Source organism: Bombina bombina, chromosome 2 (genome assembly GCF_027579735.1).
Source record: "Bombina bombina isolate aBomBom1 chromosome 2, aBomBom1.pri, whole genome shotgun sequence".
Lineage (NCBI taxonomy): Eukaryota > Metazoa > Chordata > Amphibia > Anura > Bombinatoridae > Bombina > Bombina bombina.
In genome coordinates, this window is record NC_069500.1 from 1,218,160,268 (window position 1) to 1,218,175,852 (window position 15,585).

At 37.0% G+C, this 15,585-nt stretch overlaps 1 protein-coding gene across 1 annotated transcript in view; it reads left to right on the top strand.

Annotated features, from left to right (window-relative positions):
• Window positions 1-15,585, top strand: part of KDR (kinase insert domain receptor) — a 51,402-nt gene that overhangs the window by 11,853 nt on the left and 23,964 nt on the right. The window contains exons 6-12 of the mRNA XM_053703962.1: window positions 12-151; window positions 1,924-2,092; window positions 2,901-3,015; window positions 6,042-6,205; window positions 6,331-6,487; window positions 14,827-14,950; window positions 15,142-15,250. Of these exons, the coding sequence (XP_053559937.1) occupies window positions 12-151; window positions 1,924-2,092; window positions 2,901-3,015; window positions 6,042-6,205; window positions 6,331-6,487; window positions 14,827-14,950; window positions 15,142-15,250 (978 nt within the window). The remainder of the gene's footprint in view (window positions 1-11; window positions 152-1,923; window positions 2,093-2,900; window positions 3,016-6,041; window positions 6,206-6,330; window positions 6,488-14,826; window positions 14,951-15,141; window positions 15,251-15,585) is intronic.

The window sequence follows — 15,585 nt, forward strand, 5'->3', positions numbered from 1 at the left end:
ATTTATTTTAGGGTTTAAAATCAATAGCTTATCCATAAGCCCGCATCCTCAGGTACAGCTGGCTGTTGGAGAGAGACTGATTCTGACATGCACTGCTCACACTCCCCTTAATGTCAGGGTTGAATTTGTCTGGGAGTACCCAGCATCAAAGGTAACAGCTCTGAATCAAATGCTTGCTTTGTGTTCATCTGCGTATATGTGGTATATAGGTGTTTGTGGTTTTTTAGGTTTGTGTGTGTGGTATATAGGTATGTGTAATATATATGTGTGTGAACATGGTATATAGGTGTGTGTGGCGGTATATATGTGTGTGTATGTGGTATATAGGTATGTGTGGGGGGTATATAGGTGTGTATGTGGTATATAGTGTTGTGTGTGGTATATAGGTGTGTGTGTGTTATATAGGTATGTGTGTGTGGTTTATAGATGTGTATATGCAGTGTTTAGGTGTGTATGGTATATAGTTGTGTGTGTTGTATATAGGTGTGTGTGTGTGGTATATAGGTGTATGTGTAATACATAGGTGTTTATGTGTGTTTGTGTGGTATATAAGTGTGTGTGTAGTATATATATATATATGTGTGTGTGTGTGTGGCATAAAGCTGTGTGTGTGGTATAGAAATTGTGTTTGTTGTATAAAAGTGTGTGTGTGTGTGTGTGTGGTATAAAAGTGTATATGTGTGGTATAAAGGTGTGTGTGTGGTATATGTGTGTGTGTGTTTGTGTGATATAAAGGTGTTTAGGTGTGTGTGTATGGTATATATTTGTGTACGTGTGTGGTATATAGGTGTATGTGTAATACATAGGTGTTTATATGTGTGTGTGGTATATAAGTGTGTGTGGTATATAGATATATATGTGTGTGTGGTATAGAAGTTGTGTTTGTTGTATAAAGGTGTGTGTGTGTGTGTGTGTGTGTGTGTGTGGTATAAAAGTGTATATGTGTGGTATAAAAGTGTATATGTGTGGTATATGTGTGTGTGTGTGTGTGTGTGTGATATAAAGGTGTTTATGTGGGTGTTATATAGGTGTGTACGTGTGGTATATAGGTGTATGTGTAATACGTAGGTGTTTATATGTGTGTGTGGTATATAAGTGTGTGTGTGGTATATAGATATATATGTGTGTGTGGTATAGAAGTTGTGTTTGTTGTATAAAGGTGTGTGTGTGTGTGTGTGGTATAAAAGTGTATATGTGTGGTATAAAAGTGTATATGTGTGGTATATGTGTGTGTGTGTGTGTGATATAAAGGTGTTTATGTGGGTGTTATATAGGTGTGTGTGTGATATAATGGTGTGCTTGTGTGTGGTATATAGTTGTGTGGTACATAGGTGTTAGTGTGTTTGTGGTATATAGGTGTTTGTGTGTCTGTGAAGAAACCCTATTCTCTCAAATGCATTTGCTTTGGGAAACACAATGAAATGCATTACTTTATAGTATAGTACAAATTACATATTGGGTATGTCAGCACTAGGGATGGGTAGGTGTCGTTTTTTTTACATTTAAACAGTAGCTCAAATGTCACATTTTAATATGAAATGTGCCATTCTGTTTTTAAAAAAAGTGCATTTAAAGTAGGAAAATTAACATCTTAAATTCAAGTATGAAAATCAACATTTGAAAGTGAATTTTTTTTTTTCATGACCAATATTCTTTTTTGGAGTTGATGTATTTTACTCTTCCCTACTTAGTAAAGAAAAAAATGTCTTTTTAATTTAGAAGACAATGAAAAGTGTATTAATAATTCAATAACACACATAACATAGATTTTGTTCTGCTACACACAAGTTTAAATAGATGAATGCAAATGTCACTTGTGAATAGCTCAGATGTTATATGTGACTGACCTCAACTGTAGCGCCATATACATTGTTTTGTCAATTTTGTGAGGATTAAAACCAAACGTTTTCTTTGTTATTCAAGGGAAAAAAAGCGTTTTTTAAAGGAGACAAGAAAGTCAAGCATCTGGAACTTGAGCTCTCAGGCACCCTTGTCATAGAGAACGTAACCTTGGAAGACGAGGGAGTTTATAAATGCATAGCTAATACTGGTCTTATAGCAAAGAGCAACAGTACAGCTGTCATTATACATGGTAAGAACCTCTGAACTTTTGGTAATCTACTTTGTTATAAGCACATTAGTATTTTTTTAAATATATTATTCAAATTGCAGTTTTATACATACTATTTTTACCCATATATAGAGAATAATAATAATAAATAAAATAAGAATTTCACTCATAAATTAAAGATGGCAATGCAGTGTGAATTTCAGTATAAGTATTGTAATGCAAAAATACTTTTAATACCTCAGTACTCTCAATAAAGAATTCACTTCGGTTATCAAATGTACTTTGTACTCTCTGTATCTTTTGTTTAAAAGCATATGTACATATCCCCAAAAGCAGCAGTACGCTACTCGGAGCTAGCTGGTGATTAGCAGCTACACACAGTTGTCTCTTGTAATTGGCTCACCCAATGTGTTCAGCTAGCTCCCAGTAGTACGCTGCTGTTACGTAGCTGACCTTTCAAGGGTTAAACACATAGTTATATACACGTAATAGTGCAATCATGAAATACCTTATTAGATTATTTTGTTTTTGCATTTTTTTTGTATTGATCTATTTCAAAATACTATTTTTTTTATTACATTTGAACATTTGAATACTACCTTAGACATTCAAATATTCCATTCAATAATTGAAATTTCAAAAATGTTAGGCTGTGGATTTTGGCTATTGAAGTTCAAATAAGTATTAGGTATTAACAATGGTGCTATTGGCTCATCTCTAACTAATATTATAAATGGATATCACTAATGAATAAAGAGCATCATAATGACACTTATTTATTGTATTTGACCCTTTCCAAAACTCATATTAAGTCATTTTTCGTTTTCAGAAAAGCCATTTATTGCTCTAGATGATAAATTGGAATCTGTTGTTGTGACTAAAGTTGGGCATCGAGTTAAAATTCCGGTGAAGTTTACGTCGTATCCAGCCGCTGAAGTAAAATGGTAGGTATGACTTAATATGAAAGCATGCTCGCCTTCAATTTGCCAACTCTTACTTTCTTGTTACACATTATTTTATGACATTTTGCTTGAAAAAGCGAGAGCAGAGACATCAGATGGTGTATATTGAGATTGCTTTACTGTTGCGGGGTTCTACTTGGGCATAATTATTAAAACCTTTGGAGGTCACACATAAAAATACCTTGACACTCACAGGGGCTGCTGACTGGGAATTCTATAATAAAGGGTCTGTATCTGTGAGTGGCAAGAGGTCTGCCATATAAATTAAAGGGATACTAAACACAAAATACATTGTATGCACCAACCTCTAATCATGGGTGCTGCCATTAGGGAACCAAGCTTACACTGAATAGGTTTCTGATAAAGAGTTGCTGCCAGGGTCGGCTCCAGAACGAATGGCACACATTTACAAAGCATGTATGAAAGTCAAAATAAGAGCAGACCTACATATTCTGCAGGCAAGTGTAGCTTCTGGCTGGCTTATCCCCTACTATTAACATTTGGAGAATATGTGCTAAATCACTAGGTAAAAGAATGAAGTCTAAATCATATGCAGTGCACTAAACCAGAGCCATTAAACTTGAGACCCCCAGTGCAATAGCTCTTTAAAAACAATTCACCCTTTAATCACCATGATCCAAAACCCTTAAACTCATTCTCAAATCTCAGTCATGTCCCCTAAACAGCCATACACCCCAAACCCCCCCAATGCAATTAACCCCTTTGTTTGCAATAGCAGTGAGGATACTAGGTTTTCAGGTGCTGATAATTTTGTAGATTAGATTTAGCTATACCTGTTTCGAAATAACGGATATCAGGCTACTTAATACAATCTATGTACTGTGAACCTGCACTTTTGAGGCGTCGATAGAAGCCGGTAGCCATTTATAGACTTATATTTATACTTTTATACTTATATTTATACTTTAGACTTAGACTTATATTATATAATCATATTCTTATCATGGTCTATTGTTTAAGAAAATGAGTAACTCACGATAGTTAGGTAAAATTAATAGGGTTAAAGACAAGTCCAAAAAGTCTCTAACTTCCAATTCCAAATAAGAGGTTAAGACACGGAGCTCCTTGCAGATGCGTGATGCGACCTCACACAGTTCGGCAGCTAACTCTACCCCCAGCATGCAGCATTACATAACAATTCATTATGTGATTTATTATTTTTAAAGCGTATGATCATATCAATATATTTTGAGGAGGCACAGCATTCCATTTGGGTGGGCATTGCCCCCCAATGCCCCCCCCCCTTGGTTGCTGCATATGTGCAAACAAGTCAGCAAACAAGTCAGCACTGGAACATAGTGAAAGCTAGATTTCAACATGGTCGCACTAGAGGGAAGCAGATAATAATCTCAACACTATGCTTATAAAGTATATTTAGTGTTTAATGTCCCTTTATTAAAGCTTGCTGGAAAGGGAAACTTTGGTGGGGAGAGTTAGCAGGGAGCAGGGGGCGTACTTAAATCCTGCAGCGAGAAAACTTGGAGGAGAAATTTCAGCTATACCGATGGAACGCCCCTGTTTAGCCCAATAATAGAGGCAGGGAAACTCATTCTACAATAAGGAACAAAAATACGCTTTGAATTTCTTATTATAAATACGAATTTCACAGCATTTTTCGCATACACAGTGTAGGTTTATTACGATTTTTCCTGGGCACCTTAAAATTTTTCTTTCCTGTGCAATTTTGATACGGATTTTAACTTTTCCATAAAATACAATATTTGGTGAACAATTTTGTTATGATTTTTAAATTAATTATACAATGCTGCTTTTGTACTGCATATTTTTAATTCAATATTTAATGAATTAGTTTTATATGATTTATAAGTTACGATTCATTATGAGTCCCATTGTAATGTATGTATTACAAAGCAGGGAACACCCCTTTGTGAGACACTCCAATCTCAAGGTGAAAACTGCCTTTAGAGAATTAGGATAGGGGCTTTATAGGGCTTGATTTATCGAGCAAAGGCCGACAGGGGCAGACATATTTACCCCTGTCTGCCCCAGCTCGCCTCTTTGCGGGCAGCACTCTGCTGGCGGAATTCAGCATTGCACACAAGTGCTATTTTTGCACTTGCGTGCAATCCCACCCCTGCCCGCGCACAGCCAATCACGCACGGGCAGGAGCTGTCAATCTCCCCGATTGGACGAAACCGGGGAAATTTAAATTCTTCACCTAAGAGGAGGAGAAGAGGGTTGAGAAGCAGCGGCCTCATGACCGTTGCTTGATAAATTGTGACTGCAGGTTCTCTTGTGAGAACCTGCAGTCGTAGGGGAGGAGAAGGCTTGATAAATTGAACCCATAGTACTGCAGTGATTTCTTAGAAAATCTAACAAGCCCAGAGAGCTTTATAGCATTGGGGCCTGGAGAAAAGTATTTGGAAGAAGGAGACATATAAAAGTGTAAAATAGTAAAACCAGAAGGAACATCTAAGGTTTTCATGGTCAGTACATTGTGTAAGTCTTTGTAAAATATACTGTATATGTACATTTAGATTTGTGTGTTAGGGCTTGGTATCCAAAACCTAGCCACTCAGGTGAGATATTCTAAGAAGTCTCATCGGTACGGCGAGGCCCTTAACAAAGATGTAGAAACACAAATTTTCACTTGCAAAATGTTTATGTTGCTATGTAGTGTTCTGTATGTGAAACAGAGACTCCTTCATTACAATACAAGGTCTAAAAAAAAATCCCAAAGTTTTTGCGTGATTTCTCTTCATGTCGGCGAGGTTTTGAATATCAGATGTGACTGTACTGAAAAATAAAGCACATTTGATTGTAATATGTCACTATACACCAATAGACCTGGGGCAGTTGTCTTTGTCTGTGAGTTTTTTTCTCACAAATGAGATTAACATAACCCTTTTAATGCAAAAATATATTTTACATGTAAATATTGCTATTTTATATACATGATACAAGTTTTGATTGCTTTAATGCATTTCAGTGCACTATAACCTTTATATGATGTTCATTTTTGCAAGGCTAAAAAACGGAAAGCCGCTACACTCGAGTGGTACACTCAAAACTGGTTACACACTATCCATTATCAACACAGCTGAAGAAGATGCTGGAAACTACACAGTTGTTCTTATCAACCCTCTAACACTGGATCAGCAGAGTCACACATTTCAGCTCGTTGTACAGGGTGAGTTACGGTGTATTGTCTTTTATATGCAGAAATAATTTACAGCTGTATTTGTGTAGGAAATCACACATTATGGATTATAAATCAAACTAACAAGAAGGATTAATTGATTTGTTTTTTTGCAGTGCCGCCGCACATATGTGAAAAATCAGTATTATCTCCTCTTGATTCTTACAAATTCGGCAGACCCTATGTTCTAACCTGCACAGCTTCTGGAAATCCTGCGCCTGTGACCATTCAGTGGAGCTGGCAGTTAGAAGAGGACTGTACTTTCTCTTCACAGTAAGTTCTCGGAAATGTTAAAATATTAAAGGCATAATGTAATGTTAGAAGCCGGACCATATGTCGTTCAGCACTTGGGTAGCACTTGCTGATTGGTGGCTGCATTTAGCCACCAATCAACAAGCGCTAGTAAAGTGCGGAACCGACTCTTAAGCTTACAGTCCTGCCTTTTCAAATAAAGATAGCAAGAGAACGAAGAAAATTTGACAATCGGAGTAAATTAGAAAGTTGCTTAAAATTGCATGCAAATCATGAAAGAAAAAAAATTTGGTTTAGTAACCCTTTAAGCTAACTTGCTGGCATTAGAAGTTTAGAACAGAAATGGCTTTTTAGACACAGTTTTATCAGAGCTCATCTTTCTGCCTCATAATAAGAGAAAACTGAAGGTAATGTTAAAAGTTAGTTAAAAAGGGACATTCCATTGAGTGGTTGATGCATGTGTATCCTGTTCCTTACTGCCTCACTGGCTAGAACTTGCTCAAGTGCAATAATGCACCGTGGCTCCTAAGTGCAAATCTATCGGCTAGATTACGAGTTGTGCGTTAGGCTTAAAAAGCAGTGTTGACCAGTCCCAACGCTGCTTTTTAATGCCCGCTGGTATTACGAGTCTTGAAGGTACAGGTGTACCGCTCACTTTTTTGGCCAGACTTAGAAATACTGCAAATCCACTTACGTCATTTGCATATCCTATATTTTCAATAGGACTTGCATAGCGCCGGTATTACGAGTCTGCCAAAAAGTGAGCGGTAGACCCTCTCCTGTCAACACTGGTACCGCATTTTAAAGTCAGTAGTTAAGAGTTTTAAACTACAACGCCGAAGCATAAAACTCTTAACTAAAGTGCTAAAAAGTACACTAACACCCATAAATTACCTATTAACCCCTAAACCGAGGCCCCCCCCCCCCACATTGCGAACACTAAAATAACATTTTTAACTCCTAATCTGCCGAACTGGACATCACCGCCACTATAATAAATATATTAACCCCTAAACTTCCACACTCCCACATCGCAAACATTAGTTAAATATTATTAACCCCTAATCTGCCGCCCCCAACGTCGCTGCCACTATATTAAAGTTATTAACCCCTAAACCTAAGTCTAACCCTAACACTAACACCCCCTAACTTAAATATAATTATAATAAATATAAATAAAATTACTATAATTAACTAAATTATTCCTATTTAAAACTAAATACTTACCTATAAAATAAACCCTAAGTTAGCTACAATATAACTAATAGTTACATTGTATCTAGCTTAGGGTTTATTTTTATTTTACAGGCAAGTTTGTATTTATTTTAACTAGGTACAATAGTTATTAAATAGTTATTAGTTAAAATAAATACAAAAGTACCTGTAAAATAAAACCTAACCTAAGTTACAATTACACCTAACACTACACTACAATTAAATTATTTCCCTAAATTAAATACAATTAAATTAAATTATCTAAAGTACAAAAAAAAACAACACTAAATTACAGAAAATAATAAACAAATTACAAGATTTTTAAACTAATTACACCTAATCTAATCCCCCTAACAAAATAAAAAAGCCCCCCAAAATAAAAAAGCCCTACCCTACACTAAATTACAAAAAACCCTTAAAAGGGCCTTTTGCGGGGCATTGCCCTAAAGTAATCAGCTCTTTTACCTGTAAAAGAAATTACAAATTCCCCCCAACATTAAAACCCTCCATCCACACAACCAACCCTACTCTAAAACCCACCCAATACCCTCTTAAAAAAACCCTTGAAGATCACCTTACTGGGAGAAGTCTTCACCCAACCGGGCCGAAGTCCTCAACGAATCCGGCAGAAGTGGTCCTCCAGACAGGCAGAAGTCTTCATCCAGATGGCATCTTCTATCTTCATCCATCCGGCGCGGAGCGGGTCCATCTTCAAGACATCCGACGTGGAGTATCCTCTTCTTTCCATGGCGACTGAAGAATGAAGATACCTTTAAGTGACGTCATCCAAGATGGCGTCCCTTCAATTCTGAAGCAAATAGGATTGAGCTGGCATTCTATTGACTGATTGGAACAGCCAATAGAATGCCAGCTCAATCCTATTGGCTGATTGGAACTTCGGCCCGGTTGGGTGAAGACTTCTCCCGGTAAGGTGATCTTCAAGGGGTTAGTGTTAGTTTTTTTTAAGGGGGTATTGGGTGGGTTTTAGAGTAGGGTTGGTTGTGTGGTGGTGGGTTTTAATGTTGGGGGGGATTTGTATTTTTTTTTAAAGGTAAAAGAGCTGATTACTTTGGGGCAATGCCCCGCAAAAGGCCCTTTTAATGGCTATTTGTATTTAAATGTAGGGTAGGGCTTTTTTATTTTGTTAGGGGATTAGATTATGTGTAATTAGTTTAAAAATCTTGTAATTTGTTTATTATTTTCTGTAATTTAATGGGGGGGGGGTTCTACTTTAGCTAATTTTATTTAATTGTATTTAATTGTATTTAGTTTAGGGAATTAATTTAATTATAGTGTAGTGTTAGGTGTAATTGTAACTTAGGTTAGGTTTTATTTTACAGGTCAATTTGTATTTATTTTAGCTAGGTAGTTTATTAAATAGTTAATAACTATTTAGTAACTATTCTACCTAGTTCAAATAAATACAAACTTGCGTGTAAAATAAAAATAAACCCTAAGCTAGATACAATGTAACTATTAGTTATTTTGTAGCTATCTTAGGGTTTATTTTACAGGTAAGTATTTAGTTTTAAATAGGAATAATTTAATTAATAATAGTAATATTTATTTAGATTTATTTAAATTATATTTAAGTTAGGGGGTGTTAGGTTTAGGGTTAGACTTAGGTTTAGGGGTTAATAAATGTAGGTAGGGGGCGTCGATGTTAGGGCTGGCAGATTAGGGGTTAATAATATTTAACTAGTGTTTGCGATGCAGGAGTGCGGCGGTTTAGGGGTTAATATGTTTATTATAGTGGCAGCGACGTTGGGGGCGGCAGATTAGGGGTTAAGAAGTGTAGGTAGGTTGCGGCGACATTGGGGGTGGCAGATTAGAGGTTAATAAATATAATGTAGGTGTCAGCGATGTTGGGGGCAGCAGATTAGGGGGTTCATAAGTATAATGTAGGTTGCGGCGGTGTCCGGAGTGGCAGATTAGGAGTTAATAAATATAATGTAGGTGTCGGCGATGTCGGGGGCGGCAGATTAGGGGTTAATAAGTGTAAGATTAGGGGTGTTTAGACTCGGGGTTCATGTTAGGGTGTTTGGTGTAGACATAAAGTTGATTTCCCCATAGGAATCAATGGGGCTGCGTTATGGAGCTTTACACTGCTTTTTTGCAGGTGTTAGACTTTTTTTCAGCCGGCTCTCCCCATTGATTCCTATGGGGAAATCGTGCACAAGCACGTTACACCAGCTCACCGCTAACGTAAGCAGCGCTGGTATTGGAGTGCGGTAAGGAGCAGAATTTTGCTCAACGCTCACTTCTTCTCTGGGTTGTAAAAACCCGTAATACCAGCACTGTCTGTAAGTGAGCGGTGAGCATAAACTGCTCGTTAGCACCGCACAGGTCAAAACGCAAAACTCGTAATCTAGCCGTATGTATTTTAACTCTTTGCAGGGGTTAAACACTAACGGCTAGATTTAGAGTTCTGCGGCCAAAGGGGTGCGTTAGCTACGCTTGATTTTTTTCCCCCGCACCTTTTAAATACCGCTGGTATTTAGAGTTCACCGAAGGGCTACGTTAGGCTCCAAAAAGGGAGCGTATAGCATATTTACCGCCACTGCAACTCTAAATACCAGCGTTGCTTATGGACGCGGCCAGCTTCAAAAACGTGCTCGTGCACGATTCCCCCATAGAAAACAATGGGGCTGTTTGAGCTGAAAAAAACCCTGCAAAAAAGCAGCGTTCAGCTCCTAACGCAGCCCCATTGTTTCCTATGCGGAAACACTTCCTATGTCTGCACCTAACACCCTAACATGAACCCCGAGTCTAAACACCCCTAACCTTACACTTATTAACCCCTAATCTGCCGCCCCCGCTATCGCTGACCCCTGCATATTATTATTAACCCCTAATCTGCCGCTCCGTACACCACCGCAACCTACATTATAGCTATGTACCCCTAATCTGCTGCCCCTAACACCGCCGACCCCTATATTATATTTATTAACCCCTAATCTGCCCCCCACAACGTCGCCGCCAGCTACCTACAATAATTAACCCCTAATCTGCCGACCGCACCTCACCGCTACTATAATAAAGTTATTAACCCCTAATCCGCCTCACTCCCGCCTCAATAACCCTATAATAAATAGTATTAACCCCTAATCTGCCCTCCCTAACATCGCCGACACCTAACTTCAATTATTAACCCCTAATCTGCCGACCGAATCTCGCCACTACTCTAATAAATGGATTAACCCCTAAAGCTAAGTCTAACCCTAACACTAACACCCCCCTAAGTTAAATATAATTTAAATCTAACGAAATAAATTAACTCTTATTAAATAAATTATTCCTATTTAAAGCTAAATACTTACCTGTAAAATAAACCCTAATTATAATTATATTATAGCTATTTTAGGATTAATATTTATTTTACAGGCAACTTTGTATTTATTTTAACCAGGTACAATAGTTATTAAATAGTTAAGAACTATTTAATAGCTAAAATAGTTAAAATAATTACAAAATTACCTGTAAAATAAATCCTAACCTAAGTTACAATTAAACCTAACACTACACTATCAATAAATTAATTAAATGATCGGCACAGCCAATAGAATCATCTGATTGGCTGATCCAATCAGCCAATCGGATTGAACTTGAATCTGATTGGCTGATTCCATCAGCCAATCAGAATTTTCCTACCTTAATTCCGATTGGCTGATAGAATCCTATCAGCCAATCGGAATTCGACGGACGCCATCTTGGATGACGTCATTTAAAGGAACCGTTATTCGGCGAGTAGGCATCGGTAGAAGAGGATGGCTCCGCGTCGGCTGGAAGATGATGGCTCCGGAAGAAAGAAGATTGAAGATGCTACTTCTTAGAAGACTTCATCCCGATGATGGACTTCTTCAGCGCCCGCTTGGATCAAGACTTCAGCCTGATGATGGATTTCTTCAGCCGCCGCTTGGATCCAGACTTCAGCCCGAGGATGGACATCACTCTTCAGCCCCCCGCTTGGGCTTGGATCAAGACATCGGAGGCTCTTCTGGACAGATCGGGACCCGGTGTGGTGAAGACAAGGTAGGGAGATCTTCAGGGGCTTAGTGTTAGGTTTATTTAAGGGGGGTTTGGGTTAGATTAGGAGTATGTGGGTGGTGGGTTGTAATGTTGGGGGGGTATTGTATGTTTTTTTTACAGGCAAAAGAGCTGAATTATTTGGGGCATGCCCCGCAAATGGCCCTTTTCAGGGCTGGTAAGGTAAAAGAGCTTTGAACTTTTTTAATTTAGAATAGGGTAGGGCATTTTTTAATTTTTGGGGCTTTGTTGTTTTATTAGGGGGCTTAGAGTAGGTGTAATTAGTTTAAAATTGTTGTAATATTTTTCTAATGTTTGTAAATATTTTTTTATTTTTTGTAACTTAGTTCTTTTTTATTTTTTGTACTTTAGTTAGTTTATTTAATTGTATTTATTTGTAGGTATTGTATTTAATTAATTTATTGATAGTGTAGTGTTAGGTTTAATTGTAAATAATTGTAGGTATTGTATTTAATTTATTTATTGCTAGTGTAGTGTTAGGTTTAATTGTAACTTAGGTTAGGATTTATTTTACAGGTAATTTTGTAATTATTTTAACTAGGTAACTATTAAATAGTTATTAACTATTTAATAGCTATTGTACCTGGTTAAAATAAATACAAAGTTGCCTGTAAAATAAATATTAATCCTAAAATAGCTACAATATAATTATAATTTATATTGTAGCTATATTAGGGTTTATTTTACAGGTAAGTATTTAGATTTAAATAGGAATAATTTATTTAATAAGAGTTAATAATATTTCGTTAGAATAAAATTATATTTAACTTAGGGGGGTGTTAGGGTTAGAATTAGCTTTAGGGGTTAAAAAATTTATTAGAGTAGCGGTGAGCTCCGATCGGCAGATTAGGGGTTAATACTTGAAGTTAGGTGTCGGCGATGTTAGGGAGGGCAGATTAGGGGTTAAAACTATTTATTATAGGGTTATTGAGGCGGGACTGAGGCGGATTAGGGGTTAATAACTTTATTATAATAGCGGCGCGGTCCGGTCGGCATATTAGGGGTTAATAAATATAATATAGGGGTCGGCGGTGTTAGGGGCAGCAGATTAGGGGTTCATAGGGATAACGTAGGTGGCAGCAGTGTGCGGTCGGCAGATTAGGGGTTAAAAATTTTTAATAGAGTGGCGGCAATGTGGGGGGACCTTGGTTTAGGGGTACATAGGTAGTTTATGGGTGTTAGTGTACTTTAGAGCACAGTAGTTAAGAGCTTTATAAACCTCTTAACTACTGACTTTTTTATGCGGCTGGAGTTTTGTCGTTAGATTTCTAACGCTCACTTCAGCCACGACTCTAAATACCGGCGTTAGGAAGATCCCATTGAAAAGATAGGATACGCAAATGGCGTAGGGCGATCTGCGGTATGGAAAAGTCGCGGCTGCAAAGTGAGCGTTAGACCCTTTCCTGACTGACTCCAAATACCAGAGGGCGGTAAAAACCAGCGTTAGGAGCCTCTAACGCTGGTTTTGACGGCTACCGCCCAACTCTAAATCTAGCCGATAGTTTACAATGAACATGTGTTTAGTGCTAAAATAACAAACTAGACCATAGCAATATTACAATAGAATGTACAGTATATGCAAGAAAATTTACTAATGAAATGTGCAGTTTATTATCTTGGTCTTAATTTAAAGTATTTTACTCTCATCCTCTATATGTTTTTAATTACCAATTACTTATTTAAATTACACATTCTGGATTGGTGCAGATGAGTGTACGTAAGCCTGAAAAACACATGAATCCATAAGAGTGTAGTAGTACAGTATTGTTCTTATATTGGTGACTTGTGAATTTGATTTTTAGAATCACATTTTTTCTTTGTTCTAAAAATATCTTTGAGAACTAATGAGGAGTTTGATAACCTGCATATAGCTAAACAACAGATGTTATCACTTGTGTATAACTGGGGAAATATCCTTTCCTTTAGCTTAATATATGCCTAATAAACATAGATATTTCCTTTATTTGACTACTTGCTTTATTATCAGAACAAAATATTCTTGGCACTTAGAGCCTGGCTTATTTGGAATTATTAACATAAACTAAAGATAAGGATATATATTATTTTACATCTTTATTGTCATTGTTAAAGGGACAGTTACACCAATTTTCATATAACTGCATGGAATTGAAACTACTATAAAGAAGAATATGCACAGATACTGATCTAATGATCCTGTATACAATTTTTTTTAAAACTTACTTGAGCTTAGGCTGGGGCACCCAGTGAAAAGGGTTGGGGAAGTAGAAAAGAGCAGACACTCCCCCCCTTCCCTGCATAGGAAACGACAGATTACACAAACAATATCATCAATAATCTGTAGACCTGGGTCTACATCTGATACTTTGGGGCTTGGTTTGGAGTCTGAAAATCATCACAATGTTATTAAAAAATAACCAAAACTATTCATTGTTACAAAAACACTCCCAGATGGGCTATATAAATGGATCATCTACAAAACATTTATGCAAAGAAAAATCGAGTGTACAATATAGTATATGCAGGTTGTGTCTGTTGTTGTTCTACATACACTATATTCATAAAGGTGTCTGTATGAACTCCTCTACATAGAATTTACACACAGTACAGTACAGTTTGCCGACCTAATCAAATTTTAAGTGCAGCGTTTATTGCTATCTGTGTGAAAGGCCATCTGAAAGGAAATGCTCTGATTGATGTAAAGACTGATAGACAGAGATCCTGCACAGAGCCCACAGGGTTTCCCTTATCAGACCTGTGCACAAGGACAGACTTCCTGTGCGAGGGCTCAGAGTATTCCGCTTTCCTGTTGTTGTTTTTCAGATGACTTCCTCTAGCGTCTTCCTTTGGTGCAAGAGTACTTCCTGCCATCCTACAGAAAACCTTTATAAAAAACACTTATTTTTATGACTCCCCTCTTTCCTTACCCCCTTATTAACTCAAAATGAAAATTTATGAATGAACATTTGATCCTAGATTAGAAACAACTCAATTCTATTATTAAGACACACTTCCATGTAAGACCTGCAGCCTTGCAACTATTTATTAAGTTACTGCCTTTGATAAACAAATGTGTCCACATTTGTATATCTATATTCAGAATATTTATATTTTTACAGGCAATATGATCTTGGGAAAAACCCATATAGCTGTGCTGCTTGGAAAGACATTTCTGACAAACATGGTGGGAATTCAATTGAAACAAATGAAACTCACACATATATTATAGATGGTAAAATTAAGGTAAGTACCTTTATTGTATACAGTACACACTATATATTAGGTTTTTCTCAGGATTATGATATACGCACACTCACATATAGATTTTTTTTTCTATACGTTTTTGTAATTCTCCTGACCAGTAACCTTTTTACTCTTATTGGAAAACTATGACGCTAATTTTCCATACCTATAAATTTCTTTTATTTTTTCAGACAGTGAGCAAGCTGGTCATTCGGGTAGCCAATGTATCTGCTGTATACAAATGCTCTGCCACTAACCAAGCTGGAGAAGATGAAAGAATTATTGCATTTCATGTTACAAGTAAGTATGTCTTTTCTTTGTACGCATAACTTTACCCAGCTTCTCAGTATTTCTATATTAATCCTTCAAATACAAAATGTTCAAACCAACTTAAAGGGACACTCAAGTCAAAATAAACTATTATGATCCAGATAGAGCATGCAGTTTTCAGACAATTTACTTCTATTATGAAATTTTGCACAGTCTTTTTAAATTCACACTTTCTGGGGAACAAGATCCTACTGAGAATGTGCACAAGCTCACAGGGCGTACGTATACTAGTCTGTGATTGGCCGATGTCTGTCACATGATAAAGGGGGCCAGAAAATGGGAGAAAAAATAAATTTGTCAAAGAA